Source organism: Barbatula barbatula (assembly GCF_947034865.1).
Source record: "Barbatula barbatula genome assembly, chromosome: 5".
NCBI lineage: Eukaryota > Metazoa > Chordata > Actinopteri > Cypriniformes > Nemacheilidae > Barbatula > Barbatula barbatula.
In genome coordinates, this window is record NC_136769.1 from 5,256,463 (window position 1) to 5,269,311 (window position 12,849).

The 12,849-nt window shown below is 37.5% G+C and overlaps 1 protein-coding gene across 1 annotated transcript; it reads right to left on the reverse strand.

Moving 5' to 3' along the window:
• Nucleotides 1-11,001, reverse strand: LOC306894351 (ral guanine nucleotide dissociation stimulator-like 1). Its single transcript, XM_079456822.1, has 17 exons — nucleotides 10,720-11,001; nucleotides 7,732-8,006; nucleotides 6,703-6,747; nucleotides 6,210-6,379; nucleotides 5,736-5,878; nucleotides 5,406-5,642; nucleotides 5,216-5,319; nucleotides 5,040-5,124; nucleotides 4,056-4,130; nucleotides 3,899-3,985; nucleotides 3,571-3,603; nucleotides 3,213-3,334; nucleotides 2,324-2,419; nucleotides 2,061-2,184; nucleotides 1,705-1,956; nucleotides 1,407-1,521; nucleotides 1-1,118 (listed from the first exon to the last, which is right to left on the reverse strand). The coding sequence occupies exons 1-17, from the start codon at nucleotides 10,741-10,743 to the stop codon at nucleotides 973-975; spliced, it is 2,133 nt and encodes a 710-aa protein (XP_079312948.1). The 5' UTR covers nucleotides 10,744-11,001; the 3' UTR covers nucleotides 1-972.
• Between the last annotated feature and the right edge of the window lie 1,848 nt (nucleotides 11,002-12,849).

Sequence of the window (12,849 nt, forward strand, 5' to 3'; positions counted from 1 at the left end):
CGGGCACAAGATATTTTTATTACCACAATATCACATAGGAAAAAGACACAAGGGGTTTCGTGCCTTGCATCCATCTGTCTCTAAAACAAAGGGACTATTGGCCGATTAAGCCATTTATAAAGCAATATATATATAATATATATATATATATATATACGCTTTATCGATATAAAACCAAATCAATCATTTTCAATTTGCACTCTCAGGTTGGTATTCACAGTCATTGTTTTCAGGACTTTCTAGTATATTTAGTGATCCATCAAATTTGAATCTCAAGTTGACATTATGACAAAAATAGGGCAGAGAAATGTCACAGGGCTCGGAATACCAAAAAAAAAGAAAATAAATAAAACAAAGTCTTTCAAGTGTTATTAAAACAACTATCATCTCATTGTTTCTCTATCATAAAATGTACAATGTAAGAAAATATGAATAAACCCTGTTGCACTAAAATATCTACATAATAATATTATTTATCTTTTACTCTTAATGACATTTTACATATTTTACATCAATATTACCACACTACCTCGCACTGTAAACCATCAAAAATGCAGTTATTTAAAAAAACTACATTGAAATGATGTCATGTGACAGTAAACAAGAAATGGAGCAACAGTGTGACTTTGAAATGTCACTTTACACTGTGGGAGTAACCTCTTATAAACACACAGATACAATCAGAAGGAACATTGTGAACCGATCAAGTATCTTTTCATTATTGTCCATCATTACATGTGCTTTTTAGAAACTGGCCCTCATAAACGTCCCATCCCAGGCCTCTAGGTGTCTGATTGTGTTTCAAAATTAGTGGATTATTATATACCTGGAGAGATAATCTTGCATTGTCACATTGTGATATGCAGAAAGAGAGAGAGTTCTTTTGTTCTTTATGTCAGACATAGCTATTTGGGTCTGAGAGACATCTTGGCAATCGGTATATCAATAGAGTTTGTATCACTCCAGACATGTTTATTTTGTGGATCGTCCCGAGGACAGTGAGACAGAGCGGGTGAGATGTTTCCTCTGTCCTTTTGGGCATTTCCGCAGAACAAAGTCATAGTTGGCTGATGTTGACATGGCATAAAATACATTGGCCTTCTCTGGAATATGCAATTCTACAAAAGAGAAAAAAAATTAGTTAAGATTGTACATGTATCCTGCAAAATTTTAAAACTTAAATTGATCATTTTCATACAAAAATACCAGAAATCTCTACAAACATCAATACAAATTAATGATATATTAAAAGTCCTAAATTCCTCTTTTTAAATGTTTTTGTGTCGGACCATATGTATTTAAATCAAAAGCTCTGTTATTTAATTGTTGATCTGACATTGCAAAGGGATGCTGTTTATAATTTGCACAATTTTAAGAACAAATGCACAATAAGACGTTTTCAGTACCTCTGCCTTGGTCCAGAAGTTGTACGAGAGTGAACTCTTGCTCACTTACATCCTCCAGGTTATGTTTCTGTAAAGCTCTCTGGATTACATGAGCTGTCTTATCCTGACTTGTCAACTGCACAAGAAGTCATAAAAAATGCATTAATAGGGCACAGGGTCGAGAGTTGTTTTAAACATTAGCGCTCTATGGATCCCGTATCAAGGATTTTAAAGTCACGTCAAAGCGAAATGTCTCTAAATGGTCTGATGTCTGTGATGTTGTCGTAAATAACAGACAGGCTTACGGGAAAAAACTCACCAAGAGGCTCTTGTACATGTTTCCATTGTTGCAGAACTCCATGCTGACCCTGATGATGCAGGAGTCGTCCACCTGCCTGTTGTAAAAGGCGAGCGATGTCATAGAGGCAGAGCGTTTATGGCCGGAGACAAGGTGAGAGTCAGGTGATGCCGAGGGGGATGGACTGAGATCTTGCTGTGAGCCGGAGGAAGAACTAGGCCTAGAATAGGAGGGAGAGGCCTCAGTCCTGTTCTGGCCGCACCCGGAAAGAGACTAAAGACAGAAAAACAGGGATCCATTTCCATGCCCAGAAGAAGACAAGCTTTGTTAGTCTATATTCATTTATGTCATTTATATATAAAAACAGGTGATTGTACCGGTGTCATGAGTTTCAGGGTTTGAGATGCAGACATCTCTTCCAGCTCAGAGCTGCTGGATCCAGAGGAAGACAGGCTGATCTGATCTGCATTCTTTTTAGATCCATCATTCCCTGTCAAGAGCCTGTCAACACACATTGATGTTAGATTGACCTGATAGCATTATGTAAGTATTTGTTTTGGATCCTGCTTACTTACACTGTTGATGGATTCAGATAAACCTGAATGAATGCTAAACTGGAGGACACTGAATAATTACTCACGAGGAGAGCTTCTTGGTGAGAGCTCGGTGATTCCAACCGCTGTTGGATGATGGAGAAGAGTCGTGAGAAGTCTCAAGCTGTCTGGAAAGTTCATAGCTGAGGACGATGATGCAGAGAAACATTTCAAATACAGGAAAGGGAAGTGATGTCATATCAGAGTTATAGATTAAATTGAAGGAGCTCTTAATAATCTAAAATTGTATCAGAGATACGATCAACGGCACTTTGCAGAAGCAGAAAATTACCAACCCATATCTGCCTCGGATGTTTCTTGTCTCTTCTCTACTAACCTTAAACACCTCTTGTCACGCAAATACACAACATAATAATAACTCACATTTTTATGATTATAGATTTCCCCGAAAATATTAAGAACGATACTTCACCTAAAAATGATCACCTTTCAGATGTTCCAAATCTGTATAATTGTCTTTGTACAGATGAACACGGAGAAAGATATTTGGAAGAATGCTTATGCTTATAATGCTTACAACCATTGACTCCCATAGTAGGAAAAAATTACAAATGGTAGTCTAAAGTGCTACAGAACTGTTTGGTGTTCTACATTCTTCAAAATTCAACAGAACAAAGAAAAGATTTAGTAATTTTTCATACTATGGCAGTCAAAGGGGGGCAAAATGTATAACCATTCTTCCAAATATCTTTCTTTGTGTTCATCAGAACAAATACATTTACACAGACTTGGAACAACTCGAAGGGGTTAGGGTCGTTTTTTTTTGGGTGAAGTATCCCTTTAAGTGTGCCTTGTATTCCTACTAACGCTTAGTTACATAACTTAAAGAAAAGCACATGGGGGAACAATATACATTTTTCTGTATGCATTCACATACTCACACTGTAGTTCAGATTCATACAGCGATCATCTTACCTCTCCTGATCCGTGAGAAGCGTCTGGTTCTGTATCCATGCTGTGATCTCAGGATGGTCGGTTAAAACATACTGACAACATGAGGCTTGCAATTGTCGGATCTGCCGTAAAATCTCACACTCCTAAAGAGGAGACGATTTCCCAGAAATCCAGTGTGCAGGAAGAAGAAAAAAAACACTGTTACGCAAGAAACCACAAATGAATGGTCAATAGATGAATATCAGCATGACAAGAGTGTTGTTTAAACATGAGCATATCATAAGAATATCAGATCAAAGCCTCATAGTGTGAAGCGAATAACATCTGGACAAAGAAAAGTAGCCATGGATACAGGCAGTCCACGGAAAGAAAGACTTACCCTTCGCCTCTTTTCAAAATTAATAAGGCCACCCTGTTGATGATAAGATATTCAGTACTGAGATATAATTTCATCATATTTAATTCCTGCTCATTGTATGGTCAGAGAAGGTTGAACCCAATAAAAATGAAACAAAATAAACAAAATATTTGGTACATTTGGTTTTGACCTTTCCAATATGGTGGACGACGTACATATAACAGCTGATAAAAAGAGCCACTTATGAGGCTTCTATGTGTACTATAAAAAGTACTCTGAAGTGTGTTGCTAGGGTGGTTTAAGTGGTCTTTAGCATTATTCCTAAACACACACAAGGTTTCAGATTCACCTCCACAACGTCTGGCAGGGCAGTGTCCAGCATTGTCAGTGCTGTGAGGTATGTCCCCAGGTATGGTACCGTCCCTCCAGAGGTGCTCTGTAACAAAATCATTCTGTCATCAATAGCATTTATATAAAAATGATATATTTAATAAGTTTGTCAATACCATTTGTCTTGTAAGGTGACATCTCTTGGATGGTTTTGTGGCAGTAGTATTATCCGTGTTAGATTGGCTGCCATCCTAAAACATGGTGAGGCAGTTCATCATAAGGGTAAATAAACATCAACCATCATAAAATCAAGAAAAAAAGAGGCTTTCGGGTGAACATCAATCAAACAATTCAAGCACATTGATGTGATGGATAAGACATTTTTTGACAAACATCACATGTGTTTCGTTTAATATTGTAGGTGTATAAAAAGATGACAAAAATTCTTATAGAACACCGAAAAAAATGTATACAATTTATTTCAATTTGAACTGACCTAAAACTGATCAAAAACATCCTCAAAACGACCAACTTGACCGCTACTATCACATATGTGGCCCAACATAAAACCAGTCGTAAATAGCAAAATATTGTTTTTGGGCAATAGCCAAAAAACATTGTATGGGTCAAAATGATTTATTTTTCTTTTGCCAAAAATCATTAGGATTTTAAGTATTCAATATTTTTTAAATTTCCTACCGAAAATATATAAAAACTTTATTTTTGTGAGTAATATGCTATGCGAAGGACTTAATTTGGACAACTTTAAATGTGTTTTTCTCAAAATGTAGATTTTTTGCACGCTCAGATTCCAGGGTTTGAAATAGTTGTATCTCGGGAAAATATTGTCCGATCCTAACATCCTAAATCCTTCATCAATGGAAAGCTTATTTATTGGGCTTTCAGATGATGTATAAATCTAATTTGCAAGATTGATCCATAAGATAGTTAACATAAATAGTTGTTACTCCAAAAATAAATTGAATGGTTCAAAAACTAACAGTTAAAACACTAAATTGACAAGTTCTTCTAAACTTTTTATTAATTCAAAATAGTCCGCAAACATGGGGACCAACAGTAAAGATTTATTACAAATGTTAAATTAGCGAAAAATGAAGACACAAGGTGTCAGCCCGATATCGACGCAGACAATTTCTTACATCCACAAAGATATCTCTGCTGGTCAGGACGCAGTTCTCATCCGGGAATGTTTCACACAGGTTCTCAAAGACAGACATGGTCTCTCTGCAAAGAGATTTACAAAGAAATATGCCTTTAAAAAAACACTTTCGTCCAGGTTATCTCTTAACTTTCCATTTGTTGTGTTTGTTTGTACCTGCTGACAGCGGCCCAGGTCTTCTTCAGCCTGTAGATAGGGTTGGATTGAAGGGCCGACAAAATGGCCCAGAGCGAAGAGAAGTTCTTTAGCTCCCTGCACCCCTAGTTGTGAAAAGAAGTTGGATGATAATCTAAAGGTATAGATTATACAGTATATAAACCTCCATCGATGCCTCAACATCCCTTACCTGTGCAACTCTGACCCATTTCTCAATGACTCTGGCTCTATGTGTGGTTCTGGAGGCGGGGCTGAAAGGTGGGACTAGGTTGTACGAGGGGCAAAGCAAAGAGGTGATGACCAGGTTGGTGACGGCATTGAACTGGGCGATGGTGGCCCATATAGTAGGAGAAAGATTCTCTTTCTTGTCTCGTTGAGACCACACACACCCCAGACATTGGAAGGGAATCACCTTCATAAACAGTTCCTATGAAAGCAACATTAAAAGATGAACACAAATTCCAACAGACGAGGATCGGAAGGAACCAATCAAATACGTGCAATGAACGCAGGCACTCACAGCGTCCATGCGAGTCAGCTGCTCTGCCACATCTGTGACGGAGAAGTCCATGAAATACGTCTGAGTGGATAGATGATCCAGGTCCTTCCTCTGATCTAGGTCTGGATGTTCTGCATGATCAGTTGATCCGCTGGCCACAACGTCTGAATTATAGGCAGAAGAGTTTTTTGCTTGACTTTAAATCAACTAACTTTCCATTTGTAATATTTTGCTATTTGTGCCACCACATGTTAATCGACCTTATATCAAGCAACCCAAACACACAAAATTGTAGGATGTAGGCAGGGAACAAACAACAAGTTTTCTGATGGGCTAAATCATGTTGGTTCTTTCCTCTTTTTAGTTTAAAGACTTTAGGGCTGTTACAGAGATTTTTCAAAACACCTTTTTCAGTGATGTCTGTTAGATCAGGTTGTACATTGTATTTTAATTTAGTTTACAGCTTTTTTAAAGGGATATGAAAGCTACAACAACCTTCGGCCTGGAACTTCTTAAGGAGCGCTTCAAAGCGTTTAGCCAACGGGAAGAGAGCTGTGTATCCCCTCAGCTGTAAACTCATGAGACGCAGAGATGAATGCATGGGTGGATCTCTGAAATCCTCACTGAACTCCTCCAACCACATCTGAAGAGAAGTCCACAATGAGCTGGGGAGGAGAGCAATTTTAAAACCACATTTGCAAAACTGTAGATGAGCCATATGAGACTTGCTTATTGCCGCAATGTTATTTTAACTAGAGATACCGAATAGAACTGCCTATTTTCTGCCTGCCATTGTTCAGACAAAATTACGTATTTGCTTTACCGTAAACAAATATGATAACTAAAAGTATAATCAAAGTATGTATACTGTACAAAACTGTATTGTTTTTGGACATATTGTTTAAACAGATGTTTTGTTTTTACTCAGAGCAAAGCACTGTTGCTCAAATCTTTTCAATAAAAAAATCTGTTTTGTTTTTATTTTTACCTCTTAGTGTACTTGATGCTGTGAAGCTCGGAGGCAAGATGGTCCCTACAAGATGGTAATAAAAAGTACATTTCATTATATACTCCACTTACAAACTAACAATTAAAAGTTTTCATACATTTTAGTAAAAAAGTAGCCAAATCATCAAGAATATGGAATAACACAAATATAACTTTGGGAATTAAAACACATTTTTAATTGTTACATTTTTATAATTTAGTTATAAATATCATTGTTATATATATATATATCCTCTTCAGTATTTGTCACCTTTTGCCTTCTATTTGCAGAAAACATGTTTTTTCAGGTCTCACCTGCTCTTCAAACAATGTTGAAGGAGTTTCCATCTATTCTTATCGTCTGTTTTTCAATTATTTTACAGACACCCATTTCAGAAACACTTTTATTCAAAAACATTTTAGTTACAGTATATTTTTGTCTACAAATCTAATTTAAGATCATTAAGCATAAACTTTCAGATTTTAAGAAACATTACACTTATAGTAAGTGTTCTACAACTTTTGACCGATACCACTGTACCATGTCATTGAATTATTTCAGAATTCGATATCAAGTCACTGATCTTCAAATAAACCATGCCAAGAGAAAGGGACGCTATTTCATTTAGAAACATGATGGATATAACATCAGACTGAAAGTGACTGAAGAGATGGATTTAAAGCTCAAGGAAGAGGTTTATTTTTAGTGCAATGTGATATCATGTAATTGTCTGGAATCCATGTGGATAAAGATAAAAGGTTTTGACGTCTAACGTTTGAAATAAAGCTTGCTAAACGTACCATTAAGATACACCTCAATTATCAACGCATGACTTATTTAAATCCATGCAAAATAAACAGTTTTTAAAATCGAGTTCCAGGAAGTGACGGGGTGAACACATATCATATGAACTAAAGACAAACAAGGAACTCTTCAGAAGTGATACGTACACAATACAAACACAACACAGAAACCAAAGCCCACACAAAATATTTTCATATGCATTTCCCAGACACCGAACAAACACACCTTTGGAAGAGCGTCTCGATGAGTTTGTTGGAGCTGGTAAAGGTATGATACGTGGACAGCAGGATCCTCCCGTAGTCTTGTTCCTGACAGCAGGGATCCAGGAGGTGAGACACCAGCCTGTCCAGCGTGGCTGCTTTCAACCTGCGCACCTTACATGTCCTGTACCGAACGAAAGCCTCCGTGGACTCGGCCGGCTGTTGAACGGGCTCTCTGCGCAAGGTGACCCCAAAAACCGCCCCGTCTTCGTGCTCTTCACCCCATTCCTGAACAGGCTCCTGGGTCAAAGACACAAACATTATTTACATGTATTCTTAGGCTGGGTGACTTTTCTTTTAACATCATCATGATGCTATGGGAATTTCAAAGTTGGAAATGATAGAATCATGACATTCATGCACTGACTGTGTCTTGCCGGCGAGATATGCTGTACTTCGTTCTGAAATAATTGTTAAAGCGGTTGAAAAAAGTTGGAGTAAAAATAAAAAAACTTTCCCTTTAGACATTCATGTCAATTTTAACCTTAAATCATGACGTTCATTATGATCTTATCTGTCCCAACCGAGAGACAAAAAATCTCTTCTAAAACACCACTATTGTGAGATTTCACACTTTATTTCCAATGACAAATATCTGAGATGCAAGAGACACCTGCAAAGTGTCCATTAATCTCAACATGTCAAGGAGACATGGAAAATAAAGACATCACATCTCAGATTTTTCTTTCTTATGGTTAACCTTTATATATATATAACAGCAAACTAGACGCCATACAGCCGAGGAACTAAATAGCTGATCCCAGTTCTAATATATAAAACATTAAGCGTAATGGACTTTCTAAAACACCCAGTCAGCTAAAAGCATCCTGGATCTACAAACAAATACATGAGTACAAAGAGTCATTATTACACGCTAGAGTCGGACTGGATCGCAGGTGATGTCACTGCATCATTAGGGCAAGTCCACACGTGTATTAATGAGTCAGGATTAGATGTAATGCTGAGTATGGCTTATGTATTGACTGTAAAACACTATAATAAGTTGGTGTGTCGCCAAAGACCGTCAATTATAGCCCATTATTGACAGGTTAAAAGAGTAAACAAGAGGAGAAAAGCAAAATAAGAGACTCAAATCTAAAGCTTTAAGGATATGAACCTGTGGTTAATACTGGAGGGCCTTACCTGACTGTAAAGAAAAAGAAAAGAAAAGCAAAGAAAAACCTTTCGACCATAATTCTGAATTGGGCGATTGGTTGTTTAGAGGCCAATCGGCAGAAAAAGAAAAAGCATGTATTGAAAATGTCATTACTTCCTCCTAGTTATCAATGAGAGAAAATGGGGAGCCAATAGAAACGTTTTGGGTCTCAGATATCAAAAGTAAAGTAAAGTAAAGTAGTGTAAAGTAGTGTAAAGTGATGGATGGATGGATGGATGGATGGATGGATGGATGGATGGATGGATGGATGGATGGATGGATGGATGGATGGATGGATGGATGGATGGATGGATGGATGGATGGATGGATGGATGGATGGATGGATGGATGGATGGATGGATGGATGGATGGATGGATGGATGGATGGATGGATGGATGGATGGATGGATGGATGGATGGATGGATGGATGGATGGATGGATGGATGGATGGATGGATGGATGGATGGATGGATGGATGGATGGATGGATAGATAGATAGATAGATAGATAGATAGATAGATAGATAGATAGATAGATAGATAGATAGATAGATAGATAGATAGATAGATAGATAGATAGATAGATAGATAGATAGATAGATAGATAGATAGATAGATAGATAGATAGATAGATAGATAGATTTTTTCCTACTATGGGAGTCAACGGGGGGCAAAATCTGTCTGGTTACAAGCATTCTTCCAAATATCTTTCTCTGCGTTCATCAGAACAATGAAATGTATACAGATTTTAAACAACTCAAAGGTGAGAAAATGAGGACTGAATTTTGTGATTAAATAATCTATCTGAAATCTGTCAATTTAGAATCGTATTTGGCCACAAATTCCAGCTCACCTTCTCTAAAAGAACATTGCAATTTTTCGAATGCATCAGCCCTTAGAGCTGCATGCATAACATTCAGAACATTTTTACTCAAATCACACCAGGTCATGGGCATTTGCCATCTGATAAGGGCACACATGACAGGAACAGGCCGTTACTGTACATATACAGTACGTACAGTGAATCACCCTTATTTCATAAGACACTATACAGATGTCCCGTTACAGCAGCTTTTCCTTAAAGAACAAAAAAGTAGAATCAAGGTTATTGCAGAAAAGCCGTATTGAACTGCTGCCCACTAGGTCATTTATGTCGGCTTAGCCTCCATTGGATTTCCCACATCCAGCCCTAATATCACGGTGGTCAAAACAGAGGGAGACACATGACACACGGCCCTGAGCCTTAGACCGGCGGATGAGATGTTGATAAGTTTAGGAACAGGTCGCACAGAATAATTGCATGTGATTCAATCAAGGTAGAAAAACAGGTTTTGCATACCATTGTCATGCAGAATGCAGGTAACTGTAATGCGTCTCATACAACACTGTGTACTCTTGCAATAGCATACTGGGGTAAGTTGTCACAAACAATTTAGAGAAAACAGTATTTATGCATCACGGCAGTAAACTTCACGCTGTGTTGAAAGAAAGACATTTCTTTATAAATACATTAACATCAGACATGTTCAAATATTATAAACACATATATTATACTCCTCTCTCTGAACCACATAGTGTAAGGGCTCCATCATCATACAGACACCGACTGCTGATTTATTGCTGTCAGGTGCTGGACAACATGATATGTTTCTATATTTAAAGTATCAACAGAAACATAGGCTTCTGTATGCAATACAGACAAACCTGTGCACAGCAGGAGGTGTTTGACTATAGAATCGATCTACATTTGCGTTTCCATCTAAATAGACGTATATGAAAAAACATGCGTTATCTTACCATTGTCAATTCCCATTTTCCCATTTCTATGAAAATGCTTTTATGACATAATCCTTTCCATGACTATCAGCTATTGAAGTCCTGTAAGAAGATAGCAGGAAATTAAAATCTTGATGATTTAATAATAATAAAAAAACGTTTCTTCTGAATCTCACCGCTGCTTCGAAAGTTAGATTTCGGCTATTCAAGAAACGACAGTGAAGTTAAAACCAGCGCTGTATAATTAAATAAATCAAACATTATGGTAAAATAATATGTGGATTGAGAGAGATCCGGCACCACAAATGGTGCGCTTTACCTGCGCTCACAAGGGGAGTGTGAGGTGGGAGGAGCTTTCGACGCAGCAAGACCGCCCCCATTTGCAAGCGCTTGACGCGTTCTTCTGATTCGCGGAGGGAATCCGGACGCCCAGCTCGGCCAATCAAAAGCTTGTTTATGCGAGCGTCTCTACAACGCAAACAAAACGCTTCTGTAACTTGCGTTTGTCGTACATGGCGGAGACAGTCTTGCGTTTTGGGGATGATGTCGATCATGACACGAAGTGCTCGTTGTGTTGTGGTATTGATGTGGTAATACGTTCCGTCCGTTAAAGTGCCAGGGAATGCAAAATGACTTACCTTAATACTTACTAATATGTTGTTAATTAATGTTGAGTGGACACTGTTAACGCGTTTGTTGTGCAGTTTAACTCATTACAAATACAAATTTACAAACAGTCCCCCCAAAACTTGACTCGTTACGTTAACTGCAAAATGACGCTAATTTGCATATTTATTTGCGTCGCGATTGTCGTTCCTGCGTACAAGGAGCGTTCATACAGGAGTATTTAGATTTAAATGGTATAACTCTTTATAAACAAGTTGTTCACAACAAAATAGTAATATAATCACAATTGCTTATATTTTAAACGTGTAACGTAAATAAAATATTTATGTAAATAAAAATAAGCAAAAATTGATAACGGCCCTCGAATTCTTGGAAATAAAATATTGCGTCAACAATTAGAAAATACTAGGCTACTTACTTTACATACTAAATAAGACATTTCGTCCCTTACAAAAATAAATGTGTCCTCCAACTTATTGAACAATAAATGGTTACTGCAGTAAGTCAATAGTAACCTAAACTTACATGTTTACTATTGCTTCACTATGGAGATATTCCCAGTAATGTAATACCAATAAATCTGTCCCAAAAACTGTTTACTACACTTTAACAGAACCCAACGCAGCTCTACATGAGTATCACAACTCTGCATATGTCCAACTAAAATGATTTGTATTTTCTTTAACTTTTTCCTATTATTTTTTAACTATCTTTATCCAATCAGAGAAACACTGATATAAACCACAGATACATTTTCTTCTGTCTTGATCTAGTCCCATGTCAGAATGAACTGCCCGAGGGAAGAGGTTTACCGGTTGGTGCACATCAGAGGCCAAGAGTGGTGTGTGTGTCTGTCCCGTGGGATTTGTGTGACGTGGCTACTGCCGTCACCGTGGATCATCTGATCTTGCTGCTGCTTGCCAAATAATCTTTCACACATCGGTGGAGGCATATGGCCTTCATTAACATGAGGGTAGATGGCACACTTAATCTTATGTTAATACTGTATCTTAGAAGAAATTAAGATTCAAAATTAGGCAGTATAGCTGGATACCAACTGTGGCCAAGAACAAATGCATTATGATATACTTGTGTTATTCTTACAGTACACAAAACATCCAGATTTAGCACAATGTCTTGAAATCCGAGCTCTGATGAACTATATCAAAGGTGTGTGGATTATATAAAACTGGGTTATAGTGTTACCGGTAGACACCAGCCCCTGGAGATGTGAGTATCATGGTGATCAGTGTAGATCATTGGGAATTGTGCCTCTGTATTGTTCAGAGTGTTCTGTGGGTTTTTTATACCTTGGTCACAGTGATTTTTTTGTGGCGCATGACCTCCCTAGAGTCATAATGGGAAAGTAGATAGATGAAGTACATAACATAGTTATTTACCGTTTGTCTTACAACTTAATTGAATCATGTTTTGTATTTTATTACTGGTTTGCATTATATTGAACTAAGAGATAGGATATTTGTCGGTAAAGGTGGAAATCTGATGGTTTGGGATGTCTTACTG